Genomic DNA, 22,442 nt, shown 5'->3' with positions numbered 1-22,442 from the left:
TCATCAGAACACCTTTCCACAGAACAGTGACATCACTAGTTTTCCAGAATACAACCAAAACTCTCCACACGTTCTGGAATTCAACTGAAGTGACCTTTAACTTAAAGGGGACCTAATATGTTCATTTTCCCTTGTATTGAGTTGTGGACTCCTATTGAGCAGCTACACACGATAACCCGCACAGAAAGCTTTTTAGATCTACCGGAATCTGCACCTATTCCAGCTGTATTTTTTTTTGTGTTTTTGTATTTCCTTGGATTTCCCAAACGGTCTGTTTTACTGTGTTCCAGCCATGGCTCGCCTCCAGGCATGCCTATTTTGCTGTGATTGGTCACCCTCAGCTTGTATAGCTAACAGCCTGTACCCAGGCATGCCCATATAAGCAAGATGACATCACAGGGAGCGGGTGTTAGATAAAAATCTCTCTGAAACCGAATGTTCGGAGCCATCCCCAAACATCTTTCAGGGCTCACTTCCAAAAGCGCAAACCTTATTATCTGAAACTACGTCATCGGTTTAACACAAGAATAAAACTAATAAATAAAACTAAATAACATTTAGGTCCCCGTTAATAAGTGACATCTGTGAAGTCACACATGGGGTTGGGCATCGTTTGAATTTCTCCAGTTCCTAAGAATTCTCAATTCCGATCGTTTCAGAGTTAGTGTCTTAAAAGTATGAATGTTTTGATTGAGGGTGCTAGCCAAAGTTCTTGGATGAAATGTCTGAATGCGTTTTATATATAAAGGTTTTATGAAATAGTTTACCATGAATTTCTCACAGGACTATTATCAACCGGTATGCAGTATAACTTATCAAACAGTGGTGAATGCTCTAAGACAGCAAGGAAAAGTCAGCGTCCCCTAAAATATCGAGACAAAAAGGGTGTTGAAATACATGCTGCTGTATGTACATTTCATAACTGACACGACTTCCTTTTCATTCACGCTGAGCATCTACGCACATCGATGGGGAAGCGTAGAGTGGGCGGTCATTGGATAAATGCTGGGCTTTGTCCCTCCCATCGGATGGGCGGTCTGTGGGGTCCTCTATGCATGATGATTGGATGATCTATCTGAGGCGGATTCCCTTTTTGATTGACAGTGAAATGAGCGAAGTATAAATCTTCGCTGGAGTTTTTCTGAACTGATCCCCAGCGACTTTGTCTTTGTTAAAAACGACCAGCGTTGTAAATAAATAAACCCATTCATGGTGTAGACTGGAAGAAAATGAGCTTCCCTTCCTTGAGAGACCAACAGCCGCCACTGGGATTAAATAGTTGAATTTGAAAATAAATGTTTTGAAGTCGCTTTCCATAGTTTTCCTTTAAGTGTGTTTCCCAGGTGGCTACAATTAACACAGACTGCTTTTTGTGCATGCGTGGCGTGGTCAGGTGCCCATACAATTGCTATGCAGCAAGACCGCGTGGTGTGAATTTTATAGTCTGACCTGTAGGTTTTACTAGACGGTGACACATTGTTATCACGTGCACATCCTGCCGTTGTGTGTGTAACTATACTGAATAATGTCCCAGTGTGTTGTCAAACATAAAAAGTAGTGATTTTTACACTTTTTGAATTGGAAGAAAGTTATCCGGCTCCAAGTGTGGATTGAGTGACAGGTGAGAGAGTGTGTGGAGGAGGAGGAGGGAAAAGAAGGGGAGGAGAAAGAGGAGGGGAAGCAAGGGTGAGTGGAACGCTCCCCATTAGTGGACTTAAGGAAGACAGCAGCTGTGCATGGATGGACCGTATAGTCCAGGAGGACGACGTGGAGCGAACAGTACTTTAACACCCACTTTTTTTTATTATTCTAAAACTTTGTCGGATTTTGTAAGACTATTAGGACACAAAAATGAAAGGAGGGGAAACAATGTAGTTTTTGGTTGTTTTTTTTTTTTTTAGCACAGAAAAGCGAGAGAAACGTGGCACCTGCAGGACGATAGACTTTGGATTGGACTGTGTGTGTGTGTGTGTGTGTGTGGCAGATGACGGAGCTGTGTAATGTGTGGAGGTAAACCACTGCAAAGTGACCCGATTGCAATTTTGAGGTAAGACGGTCTGAATGTATTTGCATATTTCTACACGTCTCCACCTAATGAGTAGCACCTCTGCATGATGCAGTTGTGGGATGCATTTGCAGTTGCATACACAATAGACAGCTCCTCCTAATAATTTGGGCCTGACGTGTGGTTAAGTAAGTAAGTAAATATTAGAAAAGGTAAACATATCAATGTAAACAGCTTTTGGAAAAGCAATGTTGGATTGTGCAGGTTTATCTAATGAAAAGGCCATTTAGTTTTTCATATATTGTCCAAATATATGGACAATATTCATTATAATAGTAAAAATGGTTAATGTTTTTTTTACTATTCTGCTTCAACATATTTTTAAATGCAAACTTTTATATAAGATAAATGTAACAATATTAGGATTGTGCTTAGTGGCTCAATAAGGCCGCAAAAACGCGAGTGGTGATGAACAACAACAACAACACAATGGTACCCTTAAATAAATCGTACTTATTAGTGCTAATTAGCAGGAGTTATTATCCCCTCCCCGACCCGTCCGTATCAGGCAGGGAGGCGGTGTTCACGAGCGGTCACCCTGCGCCCAGGTCAGAGGTCAGCCTTTTTAAAGTGGCTCGGATGACACAAATGGGTCGGTGTCAGGCCTGCCGGCCACCAAAGAGGGTTGGTTTGGTTTCAGCCAGGCTGCAACATAATGGACTCTTTTTTTTTCAGTTTTGGAATGATGTGACAGTTGGATTTGTTTAGGTGCATGGAAGGGTCAAAATATTGCTGCACTGCAGACTTTTAAAAGTGCATTCTATCGAGAACTATCTCGAATATACTTGTTTTTTTTGTTGATAGAAGTCAAAGCGAGAGCGGAATGACTGAGCGATGTTGTCACTGAGCGAAAGTGTGCACGCATGAAGCACAATGATAAGCTTGTCGGGATCAAAGTGTGCTTGTGTTGTCCCGGATCGTGTCGAGACAGAAACAGCCAGGATTGTCTGTTCCCTCTTTATGCGCGTGTGTGCGTACGCAATCGTATGCACTTTCTCACGGCGGCGCTCGCCAGCGCCGTGACTGACAGCCTTGTTAAATTTCAGCAAAGCATGAAACGCAACATGAAAGTGGCTTGTGCGTGTAAAGCGATCCACGCGAGGGCCAACGGCTGACCTGTGGCCCCCCGTCTTAAACAGCTAAGTGCTGCTTCTTATTGGCTCGCTGCAGGATCCTCTAATCAGAACCATGCCGCCAAAATAAAAGCCACAGACACACAGACGTGAATACGTACCTGCTTGCCTAAGCACTTTCTTCACACTTAACAATGATTGCGCTCGTTACAAATGACCCACACACACACACCGCATTGTGGCCTACACATCAGCGGCATGTTGACACAGTGATTAGAGGGCAGCTGGTACACATTGGCTGTGGCTCCGCCCTCCATTTACTGTCCTAATTAGTTCCTGGTCCCAATAAGAGGGAGGAATTTTAATAGAGAACACACACACTGTCTCAAGGGGTGAAAGGGTCTCATTTTAGTATTTTTCATGGGTGGACCAGCCAACATGTCTTCACTATAATATGGGGATGTGCCACACAAATATAGAAAGACAGAAGCACGCACACACAGAGTAGCGCTTTTTTGTTTTTTACCAGACAGACTTTCCCCATTAAGAAAAACGGGGCCAACCATGAAGGTGGGATGTCCAGAGTCGTGCCACGCAGAGATAGAAAGACAAAAATACACACACAGAAATATAGAAACAGTAACACACACACTGTAGCATTTGTTTGTGAGGACAAGCAAGTATGTCCCCACTAAGCAAAACGGGGCCCTCAATTAGGGGCGGATCCCAGCACTGGTGCCACACAGAGATAGAAAGACAAAAATACACAGACACACACTTTAGCATTTGTTTGTGAGGACAAGCAAGTATGTCCCCACTAAGCAAAACGGGGCCCACATTTAAGGTGGGATGCCAAGAGCGGTGCCACACAGAGATAGCAAGACAAAAACACACATAAATATAGAAATACAGGAACGTGACACTCACACCTACACACATGGTGTAGCATTTTTTTTGTATGGACCAAAATGTCCCCACTCTGAAAAATGGGGCCGACAATTAAGGTGGGATGCCAAGAGTGTCCCACATGAAAATAAAAGATACTATACACAAAAACACACAAGATGTGGCCACGAAGAAAAATTGGCCTACAATCACGGTGGATAGAGACAGAAAAATAAACACACACACACACACACACACACACACAGGTATAAAGTAGAAGTTCCAGCATGTATTGATTGACATGACCAAATGTCTTAGTTGGGGCACCGCCCCCCCACACTCCTCAGCCTCCTTATGGTGTCGCTCCCTCTAAGAGGGTAAAAGAGCACGCCCCCTTCATGACCTGACACGACCCTGCCGTGACCTTCCAACCCTTTTAAGTTAGACGAGCAAGGGGGTGTGAACCGGCAGGGGGCACGCGGGGTCAAGGGTGAACAAGAGAAAGTTCAAACTTGGAGGTGACCGTTAGCAATGGACTAAATAAATGTCTTTATTATTAGTCATATTAGAGATTTGGTAATTATAGCAAGGTATTTCACGGTGTGTTTGTGTTGTCACTAACCTCACTTTTCTCTTCTGCTTCCTCTGCAGGTGAAGAAATCAAACAGTGACTCTCATGTTCCAGACCCTTCCGACAGCAGGTAAACAATAACAGTGTTTGACAAACAGGCGTTTGCGTCCATGGTTTCCTAAGATAACAGGAAAAAACAGAATGGCTGATTAAAGCAACAGTATGTAATAATTGGAGTTATGCAATGAACACAGTTTGTTGACGCACCCTGGTTTATTGCTGACATTGTCGCTATTCATTCATTCATTCATGGTCTACGCTTTATGTGTTCTTTAGTAATCAGGAAAAAGCCGAAAGAAATAAACAAAAGTAATCAGCAGTAAAACATAGTTGCGTCATCACCTTTGTTTGCCTCTCTTGCAAAAGAACGACATTTCGTAGGCAATTTCACTGCTGTGTTATTGTGCAATGACAATAAAGAAAGTCTATGTCTAGTCTATGTCTATAGGCAAGTTTCAGGAAAATATTAGTTCCCGACTAAAACAGAAAGAAACCATTCTTTTGTGAAAAGAAACATTTCAAGTATAACTTTCACTTTGCCACAAAATGACACAACAAACACAACACAAAATGGTTGTTTTACATTTAAAATAACCATTTTTTCCAATTTAACGTCATGAACTATTTTCGCATTTAGAAATGAACTCCATGTTCACGCTTAGCACGTGTTAAAATTACCCTTCAATGCGTAACCTCGTGCACGTTACGAGCCACCATGCTTCCTGCTTGTTTCCATGGGAAAGATGCATGCTGAGCTCTTATAAAATGAATTTCTGTCACAGTTGCGTCATCACCTTTGTTTGCCTCTCTTGCATAAGAACGTATGAGTATGTTTTTGGTATTGGCCGTTTGGGTTTTAAAAAAAGTATAAATATTGTACGTCTTTGGTAGCAAATGAGTTAATGAATTGATTGGCCTGACAGTGTTGGTCATTGTGTTATTGTGTTCTATACGTTGTTCCGGCTTGTTGTGGCCTACAGAATAAATGCTAATGTGACAAGTGATGTCAAGTACTTAGGCGACAGAGGCAAGGAAGTTCTCAAATGCACACAAAAAAAGATGTGGAGTTGGAATGTTTAAGTGTGTCAAGCTAAGCCGTCTCTTGTCGAGGTGCGAGCGGAATGTTTAAAGCTGTCCGTCCGACTGCGGCTTGTCAGCCACGCGTGGACTTCTTACATAGTCCAGTTGAGGCGGGCCAGAACCGCGACGCACGCCTGTTTGAATTCTCCCTCCATCACTGTCATCTCGGGCTTTGATGTGCCCACAAAGCGTTGTGAGTGTGACCAGCCTGCAGGCATCGTGACTCGCTACGAACACAAATCATACTAACGAGGGGGAAAGGAGCTGGTGCTAGCCAAAATGTCCTCATAATGACAAATGTCCCCACAGTAAAGGTGGGATGCCACATGAGCACAGAAACACACACATACACACTTGAGTCACATGTGGGCTTGTGGTTTTGCATTGCTTTGTCTTATTCTACACATTTCTTAATATCTTATATCTATATCTTGCACACCCTGACCCCTGACCCCTCAGGTCTATGGAAATGCAGGACCTAGCCAGTCCTCACAACCGCATGGGAGGCGGGGATTCTACGGGCTCCAAGCTGGACAAGAACAACCTGGGCAGCCCTTCCGTCACCACCAATGGAACAGGAGGTGAGCGGCCATGTTTGGTACCACCCCCGTCTAAGATGGTGTACATTGCAGCGTTAGAGGCTCCATCTTGATCACCCTGTGTGCATAAGTGCAAAGCACGGTAGTGGATTTAATTGATGGTGTGCCAGGCTGGACAAACATGTATTCAATTACACATTTTTAAAAACAAAAATAAGGCACAATCAATGATTTGTGTGTAGGAATGTCAGATATTTCTCATTCAGGAAAAAATATGAAAAAAGTGGATACAAACAACTCTCCTAACTTCATCTCTCACAGCTCTGTATTCGATATAAAAGCCAGCTCTTCTTATGCTATCTGCCAAATCAAGTGATTGATACAATAGACGTTTATGACATCCGTTGCAAAGTCATCAGTCTTTTTCTGGACGTGCCAACGCTGGCACGAGCAACCAAGTGTAAACACACACACTCGCCCCTTTTGGCAAAAGGACGTGCACTGAAATGCTTCAAACGCCCACTGGAAACTATTTCCTCTAAAAGTGTGTTAAAGCGTCACTTGGTGTCATGACCGCCTATTTTTTTTCCTTCAATAAAGGCGGCAATCTCCTCTCTCCCCATCTCGGTCCCCAAGGTTTGACCTTCTGCTGTATCGTGCAGTCAGATCGTTTTAATCGTCTGCGATGAGATCACAGTTAGCGGCCGTAGCGGACCGAGGCGAGGCAGGACCGCACGCTGGCGGCCAAAACAAACGACATCTCTAACATTCCCCTGGACTGACATCAGGCGGCTACAGGGGCCGTCTCCATGGCGACCCGTTTGTCTTAATCAGAGCTTGTACTGATTCACTTATTTACAAAACTACATATTTATTTTCTATTGGAAAATTACTCTCTATATTTTTAATTGATTGATGAATTAATCTGGGGCTGTACATAATGTAAAAACAGACATTAACAGCAGTCAGTCATTTATCTATTTCATTCCATAAACATTTTTAACACCATGTTTATTTGTATTGGGAAGCCTTGTGAACACAACAACAGAAAACATGGCCGCCTGCTGGGATATTGCTTGCAATATGGCATCAATTCATGCCCTCACGGTATCCCACCTTGCACCCCCTGTAGGTGAAAACATGACCGTTCTAAACACAGCTGATTGGCTGCTGGGCTGCAGCAGCCCGCCCCCAGCGCCCGCCTCCAAGGACTATGGTACAGAGGTGCATGTGTGTGAATTGACAGCAGATTACTACAAGTTTTCTTCGTTTTATTTCAACCGTTTGTGCTGAGATTGCTTTTTGTTTTAGTTTGCTGTGAATTGTTTTGTGTCCTTTTGTGACAGACATGTGCATGTAAAAGCCACGTTTCCACCAAGTGGATATGTACACAGTGGAAACAACACAATTAACGGAATACCAAGCGGAACTTGGTGGAAACGGGGCTTTAACATAAATGTGTGTTTTCTGGTTGTGTGCTCACATGCTAACACTTAGCATCTTCATTCGTCTTCAAGTGAAAACGGAGCCCATGAACAACAGCGAGGCGGTCACAACGACCGGCGACGCAGCTTTAGACTCCTACGGCAGCTCAGGTAACACAAACACACACATAGTCTGCACATATGTCCAGCACACACACATTAGACTGTCTAACGGAATTGACAAAGTCAAAGTCGGGTCGCGGTTTCAGCTCTCACTAACACACACACACAAATACACATACATACACACACATCAATTTGAGGCTCGGGGCGGCCTCGCTGAAAGCTTTAATCCCCAGAAAAGCGTTCCCCAACCTTGGATGACGTCACACTCATTTTTAACGTGCATACACAACTGGAGTGTGACATCTCAATGACAACAACAGACTTATTTTCCTACCAGGAGGCCACCAGACAACCTTTTTGACATCCTATTATAGATTAGTGTTATAGCATATTCATGATCATGTATATTGTATAATGTAAACAAAGCTTCAGCAATGCAAATATGTATGGATAGTGATGTATTTGTATTTGTGTCTTCAGTTGTAGTAAAATATGGTATAAATAACTATTTTAACAATAGATTTTTAGATAGATAGATAGATAGATAGATAGATAGATAGATAGATAGATAGATAGATAGATAGATAGATAGATAGATAGATAGATAGATAGATAGATAGATAGATAGATAGATAGATAGATAGATAGACTTTATTGTAATTGCACAATAACACAGCAGTGAAATTGCCAATGAAATGTCATTGACTGGCTCCCGTGTAATAATAAATAATAATGTGGAGAATAAATTCAAATAAATGTATCCAAAATGTGAAGAAATATCGTTATTGTAGTAAAAAACTGAATTTCACAGATAATTTTAAGACATAGCGTCTGTGTTATTCATTGTTTATTTGTATATTATATTATAATATTAGAGATCATTTATGCTGGATTTCTGTGATAATATTGATGATATTTTTTTCTGTGTTCTGGTGCCTCCCTTATCAGTGTCAAGTGTATGTCATATTTTGGAGATTTGACTTGTAATCTAGTTTTTATGTATGTGCTACTAAGTCCTGGTCAGGGGAGTCCAATGTGCAGCCTGGAGGCCACTGCTGTTATAAAATTAAACAAAAAAAAATAGAAATGTTCTAATAATTGATAATATATATATATATATATTTTTTTTTTTTACAAAATACCACATAGGTCCCCTACATGCTTTTATTGTTCAGTATGTGGCCCTACATGGATAATATGGATTTGATTGTGTTTCGGCCACAATACATCACATGGAATAACATATATTGTGATTTGTCTCCAGTCATCACCAGCAGTGGATACAGTCCTCGCTCCGCACACCAGTACTCTCCTCCCCTCTACCCGTCTAAGTAAGCAAGCCACTTTCTGGAAACTTCTATCACTTGTTTTTTGTGTTAAGTGCGCTGATTGTCATTGTTTGATAACTGTCAGGCCTTACCCTCACATCCTCTCCACGCCGCCTGCCCCGTCCATGCCGACGTACGCGGGCCAGCCCCAGTTCAGCAGCATGCAGCAGTCGGCCGTCTACACGTACTCGCAAACAGGACAGGCCTACGGATTGTCCGGCTACGGTAACACAGCATCAATAAAAGCATGAAACAGAGTCTTGTTGCACATGTTAGATTCTCTCATATATCACAGACCTGGGCGTGATGCTGCCAGGCATCAAGACAGAGAGCGGCCTGGCGCAGAGTCAGTCTCCTCTCCAGACGGGACTGAGTTACAGCCCCGGCTTCACCACGCCTCAGCCCGGACAGACGGCCTACTCGCCCTACCAGATGCCAGGTCTGGATCTAAGAATGTTGAGGAAAAAAAGGGTCAGACAAGGTTTTGTTGTGTTTTTCCCCAATGTGTCTTTTGTTGTTCACCTTCCAGGTTCAAGTTTCACCCCTTCCTCAGGCCTCTACGCCACCAACAACTCTGTGTCCAGTCCAACCAACTACACTGCTGCTCAGCAGGTACTACATTCATATGCATGGATGAGCCTTGAAAGCAATGATATGTACACAGGGGTGCCCAAATATTTTTTCAAACAGTTTTATCAGAAATGAATGAATACATGATGGCTGTTTCCTGGTAGACTATGGTCTATTATTAGTCTAAACATTTAGAAATACATGTGATATGTATGTAGGAATGACACAAAACATTGATGACACATGACCTTACATTACCTTACATTACATTACCTTAACACTGCACAAAGTCAACTCCCCGCATTCTGTGTGGAAGTGGTAGGTTTTCGGCATAAGAGTTGCAAAATATGATGTCAACAAAGAATAATAGGAGTGTAAAGGTAACCATAGCTGTGTTATTTCAGGTCTACGGGGATCTATTATTGCTAAAAAGCATATTCATAAAGTCATAAACAGGTTTTCCATACTCTATGAAAATATTCCATTTATTAACATTGTATCTTGGAAATTAATTTATCACAGTCAAGTAGATCAATACTTACTAAACTGTCTTGGGGAAAATAAACATGCAATTTTTCGCATTTAAATCTAATTAATCAATTTCAGACGCCCAAAAATCCGAACAAAAATACTTTTTTTTTTAGAACATAATGATAGTTTTACTTGCAGAAAATGATGCAAAATCATTCTAAACGATGAATGGATAGAATATATTATTGACACGGATTTCCCATGCATCTTGGCGAGATGGAATTCAATAGTGTTTCTCACCTTTTTTACCAAATTGCTGACACTCATAACTTTGGCCCCATGGTGGGTTATTTAGCATTTGCAGTCAATAACACATGTATGGGCAGTGAGTCAGCAACGTGTAGGATGATTCGTTTTAGGTCGATATAGCAAAACAACACAGTCAAGGGCAAACGCAGCATTTCCAGACTTAGGCAAACAACCGACATCAAAGAAAAGCGAGATTTGACCCTCCCATTAGAAACAATAGCTATAAATAACAATGATCAGTTCCCGGGTCAACTGTTGCCATTGTGAAACCTGCAGGTTATATTTGAATATTCTTAACCGTCATACACATGTAAAAATATATTATTTAATAACCGCAAAACACAAAGCCAAAGAAAAAGCCAAATGCGTGCATGCATTTAAATGTATTTTTCCCCACAAATTCCTGCCCAAACTTTTAAAAGGTAGCTTGTGCCTAAAGATGAACTTTCCCACGAAACGTTCCTTGGCAGTTGTCCGTGTCGGAGCAGATGTTAACACGCGCGGTCCAACGAACGTCACCAACGGAGCTCAGGCTTTGTTTTGTCTCTCTGCAATAGCAGTTAGGACAAAGGGAAAAAATGATTTTACAGACACAGAAATGAAATTATACTGGAACCTTACGAGGGGATATTTCGCCTGTGTCTGTTTGATGCATTGTATTTTGGTCGTAAAAATCCCCCTAAAATGGGGACTTTAATGGGGATGTTTGTGTGGCACGCTCTCGTTTAGAGAGCGATGTAGCTGACTCATAAAAGCACACGGCCGTCTTCTCCGGGACAGTAAAAGCCAGAAGAACTAGGCTGGAACGCTTTTGGAAATAAAAAATAAAAGGGAGTAAAGAGATAAGAGCGAGGGAAGGAGGTTGGAGTCCATCCAGAAAACATCCGACTCTCTTTGCAGGATTATCCCTCATACACAACCTTTGGCCAAAACCAGTATGCCCAGTATTATTCCGCCTCCACGTACGGGACGTATATGACCTCTGGCAGCGTGGACGGGACCGGCACCACTGCAGCCTACCAGCTGCAAGACCCCGCCCCTGCTATGACGGGCCAGGCTGCAGAACTCCATCCAGGTTGGTGGTGGTTTCACTTTCAGAAGCTGCAAAAAAAAAAAAAAAAAAGTGCAGTTACCCCATTTAGTACACGTACAGACTTCTCTTATGAGAGTGTATCTCGCTCTCAGTTCTTCCCTCAGACGACGTCTCATGTCCTGCTTGAACTCCCCAAGTCTTCTTTGTGTCTGTCCACCCCCCCCCCCCCCCCCCGCTCTACCCGTCCTCTCTCCCCCTCTGATTGAGACATAACAATACGAGAGGCGAACATGCGTCTGGATCTGATTTCCACACGGTGGTGGGAAGCATATAGCATTAGCGGCAGTGTGATTAGAAAATGCTTCTCGTTTGTTTCTAACCTCAGGGGACTTTGATGCGGTGCAGAGGCCCTCCACGCCCATCAAGGACCTGGATGACCGAGCGTGTCGGAGTGGCGGGTCCAAGTCGCGAGGGAGGAGCCGCAAGAACAACCCTTCTCCTCCACCAGATAGTGACCTGGAGGTAACATAAACAACAACAACAAAAAACAAACAACACTTATTAGTGTTTTATATGCTCACTATTTCCTTTCATGGGGTTGCACTGCTGATGCCTTTTGTGTCTTTGCAGAGGGTTTTTGTGTGGGATCTGGATGAGACCATCATTGTCTTCCATTCTTTGCTCACAGGCTCCTACGCACAGAAATATGGCAAGGTGAGTGTTCATAAAATACTACTAAATGAAGAAAATGTTAAAAAGCACATTAAAAAGACGTGAGCACTAAGCACACAGCCCCTAAGACCTTTTTGGGGCACAGGTGTCAAACTCAAGGCCCGGGGGCCTGATGTGGCCCGCCATATCATTATATGTCAGTTACAAGCGGCCCTGTGAGGGCAGCCATGTGACCCTTAATGAACGCCCCTGGTTTAGGGGTTTGCCCTATACTGTGTGAAAATGTCTCCCCCTTGTGGAAAAGAAGCAGAACTGCATTTAAAGCAAACTACAGTACAGTGCATTACCACATATTCAGGATATGGCATTCTGTGCTTTGCGTATTGGTGTGCTTCTTTACATCGTAAATAATACGATTTCATTTATGGCGACTTGCTTAATGGCGCTATCTGCAGGGGGCAGAAAGTGCTGCAGCTACATGTCCAGCAGAGGGCACTCTCACAATTAATTTTTTTTAATCTACATTTTATAGCAGGAAGATGCTTTGACAAGACATAATGTTGTGTAACCACATTTTGCAATACATTTTTTTACTTACCATTTTTAAGGGTTTGAGTGCCATTCACAATTACACTATATTTGATTGTAATTGTATGGTGACACTGGGGGTGTGGGAGAGTGTTTCTTTTCTGAATACCAAAGGACGATAAGACAAGTTCAGTCTTGACTGAAAAGTGGGTTGTAAACAAACACAGCGGTCACATGATGCCATCACCACAACGCGCCCGTCTGATAAAAGGCGACTTATCGTCTCCCGCTGGGCGCTGGCCAAGAATTTGCACGAATGCGCTGGAATATTTGCCTTAAAATAAGAGCGTTAGCCCCCCTCGCCCCCGGCACCCCTCTCTCCTTCCTATGAGATATAGCGGCAGCTGTGTCTGTTCACACCTCTCCCAAAATAGTGTTTACACTGTTGGCATAGCAACCGCAGGACCCCGAGTAGCCTCTCTCACAGGCCACGACGATGCATTGGCTGGGAATATTGTTAGTCTTTTTATAAGGATAAATAGGGAAGAGCCTCGTTCTCACACAAGGCACACACGGCTCTAATCCCAAGGAAGTTCTCACTGCGGAGAAATGCTGTCATCATTGTCCTAAAATGCCAAGACATTACACCGATTAGTAGCAATTGGTGGTCGATGCCGTTTAAGTGTGCCCTCTAGTGGTTGTGAGCCGCATAGGTATTACATCGGATAATGTACTAGACCAGGGGTCAGCAACCTGCGGCTCCAGAGCCGCATGTGGCTCTTCAGCCTCTTTATTGTGGCTCCCTTTGCGATTCTTGAATATTTTTAACACCCGAGTGGGGAAAATGCACGTCTTTTGTAATGAGTTTTAAAAAATCCAACTTTGTCTGAGACCATGAATGCATCCTGAGTGAGTTCTGACTGCTATCCAGTTCAGTACATGAAGAAAAACAAGTAATACTTACCTACAAATCTAAAAAATAAATTCGAGATAATTTAAAAACAGCGGCATGGGAACTTGTTTTTACGTTTACAGTAGTTTACACATACATTTATGTAAGTTTATCTCCAAAACTAGCAAGAGTACTCCAACTCGTCTTTTCTTATCTGAACTACTTTGATACCCCCAAATTCCCTCCAATGTTGTTTTAAACATAATATATGTTTTGCGGCTCCAGGCTATTTTTCTTCAGTGGGCATTGGGTAAAATGGCTCTTTTCATAGTAAAGGTTGCCGACCCCTGTACTAGACGATTACACAAAAGGTCCCGCAACATTGGCCACTTAGCTGCCTTCACTTTACACACAGAACCCAGCAAAGCAGGATATTGTGTGCACTTTCACACAGCAATGTGGCATCCCACTATCAGATAGATCGGCTAACATGCCTAATTTGTTGACTGTATCGGCATGGCGGTATTCCCTTACCCACGGGCGCTGTCCCTCCTGGTATAGCTCTTAGGAGGCGGGAAATTGCAGTGTGTTGCATGCTAGGTCGGCGATGTATTGTATTCTTTTGAAATATATTCTAATATTCTAGTGTATAAAATCTTTTATCATGACTGAAATGTCCTGTTTGTTTGTAGCTGTTAATACATGCAAATGTACAACATTGTGTCCTGTCATTTATCTTTTTCTTCATAAAATACAGGCGTATTTCATGATTGATTTGAAAACGGATTAATTTGATTAATATGTTTAATCATTTGAGCTCTAATTCTTATACAGGTGTGACAGGTTTGGAACTGATCATTTTTATTCCCAAATATTGTGTTTAGGAACATTCATTCATTCATTTTCTACCGCTTTTTCCTCACGAGGGTCGCAGGGGGTGCTGGAGCCTATCCCAGCTGTCTTAGGGCGAGCCAATTACAGGGCACATATAGACAAACAACCATTCGCACTCACATTCATACCTATGGACAATTTGGATTCGCCAATTAACCTAGCATGTTTTTGGAATGTGGGAGGAAACCGGAGTACCCGGGGAGAACATGCAAACTCCACACAGAGATGGCAGAGGGTGGAATTGAGCCCTGGTCTCCTAGCTGTGAGGTCTGCGCGCTAACCACTCGACCGCCGTGCTGCCTTCTATAGGAACATTTTTAGTGTTAATGTAGTTTGTTGTTTTTAGTCATATTAATACAGTACAGGATTTTTTTCTGCCCAAGGCTAGTGACCTCATGCATTAAAACCAAAAAGTCTCTCCAATGGCGTTTAAAAGTACCCCCCCCCACAAGTATGTTGTTTCCCAACATTTAACATGTAACTAAGTAGGAAGCCATCCTTTCAGGTTGACTCAATTTGTCTCCTTCCATGCAACTTTTATTGAACCGTATCTCTTGTCTTGGAATCAGTAACCCGGGACAGATGATGTTAGATTCCGTTTTAAGGCACCTGTACTGCAGCTAATTGATTTAAAAGCTGTCACTTTAGGATAGAATGTTTGCATTGTGTTGATTTAGTCATAGAGTGAACTGAAAAATGTCAGTGAAAGCAAGCGTTGACTCAAAAATGGTGAAACCTTTATCCAGATCCTCACTAAAATCAATACTGTACCTAACACGATGTTTCTGACGCACAAAGAGTATTAGTGTGGCCAGTGCTCACAGAGGATGAAGACATGTTGTAAAACCTAATGGACTTTTGTCACATTCTCCCACCCGGGAATGCCCACCGTGCCTGCATACGTATCAGCCTCTGTCACCCACTTTCACTCTGCTTGTTTGCTGGCTTCGTTCTATTCTGGTGCACCAACAGCGTCAGCGAATCTCTCTGTGTGCAGTCGACCCCCACTGACCTATGGTACATGATGGTTTTTGCAGCTGAGCCTCTCACACACACACACACACACACACACACACACACGTCCACCCCACCAGGCCACAAGGAATGTTGATGGGCGAGAACAAGTGCAAGGAGTCGGTCAGCATGTGTAATGATGAGTGCTCGTCTGTAAATCATTTGTTTATGCTCATGCAGGACCCCCCCATGGCCGTCACGCTGGGTCTGAGAATGGAAGAGATGATCTTCAACTTGGCCGACTCGCATTTATTCTTTAATGACCTGGAGGTGAGACTCCTGCTTTGTGTTTATGGGCTGCAGCATCGGGTGTCAATGGCTTTGCTGCCATCTGGTGGTGAAATGTAGTGTAACACGTTGTGTCTTCACAGGAGTGTGATCAGGTACATATTGATGACGTGTCATCAGATGACAACGGGCAGGATTTAAGGTGACCGCTACAATTTGTGTCAACATTAATGCAAGATTTCTAATAAATTAATTGAGATATTAGCCGATATAATCCTGTTTTGTTTTCGTGCTGACTCAATGTTTTTCTTGTCCCAGCAAAGCAGATCTTGTAAATAAAACATATTATTGTTATGATCGACAGTACTTACAGTTTTGCAACTGATGGCTTCCATGCAGCTGCGACCAGCGCCAACCTGTGCCTCGCTACGGGCGTCCGCGGCGGCGTCGACTGGATGAGGAAGCTGGCCTTCCGATACCGACGGGTCAAAGAGTTGTATAGCACGTACAAAAACAATGTAGGGGGTAAGCCAATCGGATGGGTGAGGGATGCGGGGCATGGGACGCTTTACCTGCACAAACCGAGTGAACATACATTTACTATATATATTTATAATATTGTATATTTTGGCCTTACCTCCGCACATGATGCCGAGGTTTTAATGAGTCCATGCTGCCTCGCAGGTCTGCTGGGTCCTGCAAAGAGGGATGCCTGGCTGCAGCTCCGAGCTGAGGTAGAGGCTCTCACCGACTCCTGGCTCACTCACGCCCTCAAGTCGCTGTCCATCATCAGCTCCAGGTGTGTCTCATAGTTCTGGACTGAAACATTTCAAAAAGTGCTCGCTTTTACTTTGCTGCTGCCCCCCTTCACAGGAGCAACTGCGTCAACGTGCTGGTGACCACGACGCAGCTCATACCGGCGCTCGCTAAAGTCCTCCTGTACAGTCTCGGTTCCGTGTTCCCCATAGAGAACATCTACAGTGCGACAAAAATAGGCAAGACACACACATGCCACAATAGTACATTGGTCGCTATGGTAACAACTTCACATCATACTGTTGTTGAAACAAAACAGATCCCAGCCTAAACGTTTTGAGAAATGAAACCCTGTGAAAGGCATTTTTCATCCCCCAGGCAAAGAGAGCTGTTTTGAGCGTATAGTCTCCCGCTTCGGCACTAACATTACATATGTTGTGATTGGCGATGGCAAGGATGAAGAGCATGCAGCCGGCCAGGTAAATGACCTTTGAGCTTTTTTTTGACCACCCCCTCCCTCCTTCTTGTTTATTTGCAGGAAAAGAGAGTTGCTTTGAGCGCATAATGCAAAGGTTTGGCAGGAAAGTAGTGTATGTTGTAGTGGGGGACGGTGTGGAAGAGGAGCAGGCGGCCAAAAAGGTAAATAGACCCCGCTGTGGCTCCGCCCACTCAGCGCAGTGTGAGTTCTGATTGGATGAAGGCTGCCTGTCTTTGCTGTAGAGGTTTACTGATACCGTAGTCCTTTTTTTGCTTTATTTCTCAATTGCTGTGGCTTGTTCTCCGTCCTGCTCGACTAAAATTCAATAGTGATGTTTTTCAACAATCTGGTTTGTGGGCCCTGCTCTAAGTTAGCGTTATTAGTTTTGCGCTATATGTGCAAAAATGCAGTTTCTCAAATAGAGTTTGCAGGTATTGGGATTAATAATCTGAGTGCTGAATTGCTTTCATGCCAAGAATGTGATTCAAAAGCATTATGCTCATTTACATTGAGTTTTTTCCCCTTAATTTAACAAAATATTAAATTGTGGTGCAAAATTATGATTTTGGGGCTGTATCACTTGGCAAGAAAGCAAAAGCGTCCCCAAATGCTTACAGAGCTTTTAGGACTGCATGGATTTTGTTGCGTAATGTATATCCACTACACGCCAGCTTGTTATTCAGTGTTTGTGTTCTCTCCCCAGCATAACATGCCCTTCTGGAGGATATCCAGCCACTCTGACCTGCTGGCGTTACACCAAGCACTGGAGTTTGAGTACCTGTAAACTGTTATGGAAATATGGACTGGTTGCAGCAGACATGCTCGCCTCTTTTGTATAACTATTTAAGAAACTATACACTGCAATTGTTTTCAACATCTGGATTTACAAACTGAATGGTCTTAAAGCAGCGAGGACGGCGACGCTCCACATGGACAATGACATATGGACCTGGCTGGTCTGTACAGGCGGCATGTAGGGACAAGCTGCTTTGTGTTTTCTTTAACAAGTCTGAAAGACACACGTGTAAATTATTTGCAATAAAGTGAAGGGCAGACGTGTGGGTGGTGTGTCAATGAAGTTATGTTTTCAGGGTGGGTGGGGGGGGCTTGTTTTGATGCGGTGAGGGTGGGAGGGGGGTAGCGGATGTGCATCATGTGTTGTGCCTTAATGTATTTTCATGTCTGTTCTTTTCAGAAGTGTAAATATTAAAAAAAACAAACCTAAGTTTACCTTTCTCGATGTAAAACTCAACACGCACGACAGCCCCGTCAGTCAAACACATGACACTAATGCACCGTTTCAACAGTTTATTCTCTTATTTCTTGGCCTTGAAGTATTCCTCAATGACATCCTTGGCTTGAGACTCCTTGCCATAGTCCTGTGGCGGGAATTGAAAAAAGGTCCAAATTAAGAGAAAACGCTTTGACGACCCATCATTGTAGCCAGTGTATGCAACTAAAATGTTTAGGGCTCAACCATTAGTGTCATTGTCTCATTTATGGTTAAAAGAACTACAGTTTCCATGATGCTTAGGACAGCTTTAAGAAGTAGTCAAGTGGACACCAATATCACATTATAAAGTCTTATGTAGCAGCCATGCTTTGAGATGACCAAGTGCAACAAATGATGCTGGAACATCGCATGGAGGCAAGACTGCCATTTATAGCAGTGCTTTTCTAATGGTGGGGCAGGCCCCTGACTACTAATGACAGAATTAGTAGGCTGTTCAATTGACTAGTTTTATGTCTGTAGCAACTATCCCATTGTACGACATGGAAACCTGTGTCTTGTAGCCCGGTGCAGCTTTTCATGTACAAAATTCAAGTTTGAGCTATTAGAGTTAAGAAAATATGCACCATGAGGCGCTGCAGTGTTCAGAAGCGTGTCGCCACTTTTAGGGGCCCCAGTCGCCACAGTTGAGATGACGGGGTTCGTACCATGGCGGTTGTCTAGCCAGTTATAAAAACAGCTGTATGGCATGTAGCACAACAACTGGACCTGACTGGCAGAAAAAAGGCTGACATGATACCCCTCAAACCAACAGTAGTGGTCCAAAATTACAATAGCTGGAATGGTGAGGTCACATCAGTAACGCATTTCTTTGGTGTAAATGTTAATGACAATGTCGCATGTGGCGGTGGTGTTTGCTTACCTTGACGACAACGCAGCTGCAGCCCACCACCTTACGGGGTTTACCCTCACGGTCGATCTTGCACAGACCAACCCACTCGCCCAGCTTCTTATTGTCATCAACCTGAGATAGAAAACACTCAGTACTTCATGTTCCATCATTATTTCGTAAATAAGTTCTACAAAGCAGTAAAGGTACTGTTGGCTGTATCTCAGACACAAATTGGGTAACAGTGGCAAGCTCATCACAAGCATTCAGTAGAGGGAGCCAAATTTATCATCAGGGATACACCAGGACATTATACCAGAGTTGACCAGAAACCTACCATTTTTTTTTTTTTTTTACAAATGCATGAAATTCTATTCTCACCTTAATTAGGTTGATCTGATGCTCAGCACAGAGGGCCTCCACCAATTTGACATACATGGGCTCGTCGCAGTTGGCGGCAAGGACGCACAAATGAGCCTGGCGCCTGAATTTCATAAATGTACTGCATTAACGCCTATGGGCTGACATGTAAACCATACACAAGCACTTCAAAGAAAAAGTAGCATCTCAGACAAGAATTGGGTAACAATGGCAATTTCTTCAGGGTGTTCAGAAGAGGGAGCCAAGGTATCATCATCGATTCTTTTAGGAGACATATGCAAGATCGGAGACGTACTTGTCCAGGGCTTTAGCAGCCTCACGGATACCACGGGCAAGGCCATCGTGGATAAGTGCGGTCTTGAGCACTTCAGGGAGAGCGGTGTTGACATCCATCACACCTCCGGCAGCAATGCTGTTGAAGAAAGTAGACAACTTAAGAGAAAATACACCATCAGCAGAGCTAGTTCAATGACTGGAGTTGGAATGGAGCTTCCAGCTTGTCAGAGCACAAATGTCACTCATTGGGGAGTGAAGGGGTATCCGACAAAAGATTAAAGTCATCACTCAAGCTTTTGGGAGCTCAGCAGATCAGAGATATCAAATTTTACTATACGCTTCTTGTACATTTACCTAGCAGCATGGACTGATCTTACTCCAATATTCTTCATAACAGTTTTTTTAAACAAACATTTTGCTTCTTCTGTATAGCACTTTGTTGCTACCTGTGGTTGTTCAAGTGCTCCATAAAGTTTAATATTGAATGAGGGTACATAAAATTTAAGCTAACCGCTAACTCATGAACAACCCCGTTCAGATGCGCCATGCAGTCACCGCCTTTGTATGAAAAGTCCATTATAATTTTAATTGGAATAAAATTAATAAACATATTATCACTATTACTATAACCAAGTACTACATAACGTATTAGTCGTCACATTTCTTATAGAATTCTAGTGGACATTTCTAAGAGTTGCGCTTACCCTTCCTCGGCCATTGTAGATTTGGATGGATGGCGGACCTAAACTTCTGCAATAAACAAAAGATACGACATAGTAGTTATTTTCCATTACAAATGTGTTGCTTCGGATAAGTTTTAACGGCGGATGTTATATTAATCCGGTGGATTGTTGGCGCAAGAATAGAAACGCACCCTTTCCTCCTTTCGGACAGCGGGTAGAGAGGACGTCATCACTGCGCGACATTGTTTTAAGGCCGCAAGGCCCCCAAATGATGGTGCCCGGGTACTGCCTGTTTAAATTTTAGCTTTAGTTTTACGTATTTTGTTTGTGAATTTGGAAGGTAAGCGGTAGAAAATGAATGAATTAATTAATGTTTATTAGTAATCACTTGCCAAGTATGTGTTCACTATATTTGTTGTAATTAAGTAATGTAAACAATATCTTACAACATACTGACAATTCTTTCTACCTGTGAAAAAGTCACAAGGAATGTAAAAACTACCCATGGCCCTTGGAGTATTTATGAATAATACATCTATCTATATAATTAATATATAGAAAATACCTGTAAGATATGTTGATGTAAAATATTTAATAAATCTCAGTTATTGGTAAGACATTTAGGCAAAGGTCAAGTCGTTTTGAATCATTTTAATTTCTTTCAAGTATTTCTTTTCTGATTCCAGCTGTTTTCTTGGGAGCAAAATAAAAACAAGTTACATTGATTTTAAAGCATCTGACAGCATGAGAACAAACACAAGAAAAAAACAAAACCAACAGTTGACAATGAGGAAATAAAGTGGAATGCTGTGGCTGGTCAGAGTTTGAGAAAGGCCTCCAATTGTCCGCTCTCGACTGCATTGTCGAACGCCCCATAATCCTGAATGGAAAACAAAAAGTGCATGAGAAACATTTATATAAACAGTCAATTCTGCTGGAACCATGAATTGTTTTTTTGATCTAATATATCAAACTGTGGTACTAGCACCACTTGTGGTACTCGACCTAACTTACCTAGTACAAACTACATATTGAAAACTTTATAAACGCCTGCAGCAAGAACAGTGTATACTCGTACCAGTATAAAATCATACTGCACATATATTAATACAAACAATCCTCTATTTAGATTTAAGTTTGAAATTTAAATAGATGACAAGACATTAGGACTTCCTGAACCAGCAACATTTTTAGCACAGAAGCAATTAAGTCGTAGGGTGTGGTGTGAGCTCTGCCTGTGTGTGGTAATACTTCAAATATTGATTTAGTCCATGTTCCCAAACACAGCCATGACTACCAGACAAGAAGGATGCTGCTTTGCGAGCAAACTGCAAAATCAAAACGTTTGTATACAGTTAAAAAAAAAATTAAAAGTTTAAATATCAGCATTTAAATGTATCCTACCAGGGGCGTCACCAGGAATTCTGGGCCCCATGGGCAGCTGCTATCACACCTGTATATGTCCATCTAACCTTTCCACTCCTAAACGGCACCCCTTGTCTTACCCCACAGTAGACATCCCCGTTGCAGATTTGAGGGGGCAGCGCGGACTCGTCGTTGGCTTTTTTTCTCATTAAGTCTTTATCTGCAGTATTCTGGGAAATGTCCACCTGCTGAAAGGAGATGTTCTTGGACTCAAGGACATCAAAGATTCTCTTCTGTTCTTTCTTCATCTGCATTATAGGACGAGACAATATCATGTCACCTGTGAATATGAATAAAATCTTCTCGTAAGAAGTCTGCAGGTAAAGTGTGAAATACCATACCTTAACACAACTGGACACGCTGGAATAATACACAATGACTGACATGGCTGCTGATCCACTAATAAACAGTCTAAAGACACAATCCAAAAGGAGCTACCAGGATGTGCTGTGCTGCTTTGCAGAGAAACTAGATAAAGTAAGCAGGTTTGGACGGGACATACCTGAGTGCAGGGACACACCCACTTGTCTGACTAGTCTTGGCTTGTTGACACACACACAC

At 42.7% G+C, this 22,442-nt stretch overlaps 3 protein-coding genes, 1 long non-coding RNA gene and 3 other non-coding genes across 9 annotated transcripts in view; 1 reads left to right on the top strand and 6 right to left on the bottom strand.

Annotated features, from left to right (window-relative positions):
• Positions 1–18,051, top strand: part of eya4 (EYA transcriptional coactivator and phosphatase 4) — a 38,487-nt gene extending 20,436 nt beyond the window's left edge. Inside the window, exons 1-19 of one of the 3 annotated variants that reach the window (XM_058056717.2) lie at positions 1,642–2,047; positions 4,675–4,724; positions 6,194–6,315; positions 7,406–7,489; positions 7,791–7,868; positions 9,088–9,154; positions 9,237–9,376; positions 9,447–9,590; positions 9,681–9,763; positions 11,402–11,576; positions 11,920–12,056; positions 12,165–12,248; positions 15,715–15,804; positions 15,906–15,964; positions 16,127–16,287; positions 16,447–16,561; positions 16,636–16,757; positions 17,057–17,157; positions 17,700–18,051. In XM_058056717.2, coding sequence (XP_057912700.2) covers positions 6,198–6,315; positions 7,406–7,489; positions 7,791–7,868; positions 9,088–9,154; positions 9,237–9,376; positions 9,447–9,590; positions 9,681–9,763; positions 11,402–11,576; positions 11,920–12,056; positions 12,165–12,248; positions 15,715–15,804; positions 15,906–15,964; positions 16,127–16,287; positions 16,447–16,561; positions 16,636–16,757; positions 17,057–17,157; positions 17,700–17,780 — 1,839 coding nt within the window. In that variant the 5' untranslated portion in view covers positions 1,642–2,047; positions 4,675–4,724; positions 6,194–6,197 and the 3' untranslated portion in view covers positions 17,781–18,051. Of the gene's footprint in view, positions 1–1,641; positions 2,048–4,674; positions 4,725–6,193; positions 6,316–7,405; positions 7,490–7,790; positions 7,869–9,087; positions 9,155–9,236; positions 9,377–9,446; positions 9,591–9,680; positions 9,764–11,401; positions 11,577–11,919; positions 12,057–12,164; positions 12,249–15,714; positions 15,805–15,905; positions 15,965–16,126; positions 16,288–16,446; positions 16,562–16,635; positions 16,758–16,896; positions 16,998–17,056; positions 17,158–17,699 lie in introns of those variants that run through there. The other 2 variants (XM_058056713.2, XM_058056714.2) reach the window with 2 other exon arrangements.
• Positions 4,646–9,844, bottom strand: LOC131107090 (uncharacterized). The gene is made up of 3 exons (XR_009120206.2): positions 9,449–9,844; positions 9,244–9,371; positions 4,646–4,772 (listed from the first exon to the last, which is right to left on the bottom strand). It is a non-coding gene; the product is annotated as an uncharacterized LOC131107090 (long non-coding RNA).
• A 238-nt stretch (positions 18,052–18,289) lies between the features above and the next one.
• Positions 18,290–20,733, bottom strand: rps12 (ribosomal protein S12). The gene is made up of 6 exons (XM_058056764.2): positions 20,648–20,733; positions 20,478–20,523; positions 19,793–19,909; positions 19,498–19,600; positions 19,150–19,251; positions 18,290–18,375 (listed from the first exon to the last, which is right to left on the bottom strand). Exons 2-6 carry the CDS (start codon positions 20,489–20,491, stop codon positions 18,313–18,315), a joined length of 399 nt encoding a protein of 132 aa, XP_057912747.1. The 5' UTR covers positions 20,492–20,523; positions 20,648–20,733; the 3' UTR covers positions 18,290–18,312.
• LOC131107692 (small nucleolar RNA SNORD100) lies at positions 19,334–19,418 on the bottom strand. The gene has a single exon (XR_009120308.2). It is a non-coding gene; the product is annotated as a small nucleolar RNA SNORD100 (small nucleolar RNA).
• On the bottom strand, positions 19,678–19,760 carry LOC131107688 (small nucleolar RNA SNORD100). Its single transcript, XR_009120304.2, has one exon. It is a non-coding gene; the product is annotated as a small nucleolar RNA SNORD100 (small nucleolar RNA).
• Positions 19,993–20,067, bottom strand: LOC131107690 (small nucleolar RNA SNORD101). The gene has a single exon (XR_009120306.2). It is a non-coding gene; the product is annotated as a small nucleolar RNA SNORD101 (small nucleolar RNA).
• Positions 20,734–21,092: 359 nt separating the features above from the next.
• LOC131107082 (SH3 domain-binding glutamic acid-rich-like protein 3) lies at positions 21,093–22,384 on the bottom strand. The gene is made up of 3 exons (XM_058056765.2): positions 22,223–22,384; positions 21,962–22,129; positions 21,093–21,336 (listed from the first exon to the last, which is right to left on the bottom strand). Exons 1-3 carry the CDS (start codon positions 22,265–22,267, stop codon positions 21,274–21,276), a joined length of 276 nt encoding a protein of 91 aa, XP_057912748.2. The 5' UTR covers positions 22,268–22,384; the 3' UTR covers positions 21,093–21,273.
• Positions 22,385–22,442: the final 58 nt, after the last annotated feature.

This window comes from Doryrhamphus excisus, linkage group LG19 (genome assembly GCF_037039965.1).
Source record: "Doryrhamphus excisus strain RoL-2023G ecotype Guam linkage group LG19, RoL_Dexc_Guam_v1.1, whole genome shotgun sequence".
Classification (NCBI taxonomy): Eukaryota; Metazoa; Chordata; class Actinopteri; order Syngnathiformes; family Syngnathidae; genus Doryrhamphus; species Doryrhamphus excisus.
This window is presented reverse-complemented; position numbering and strand designations above follow the sequence as displayed.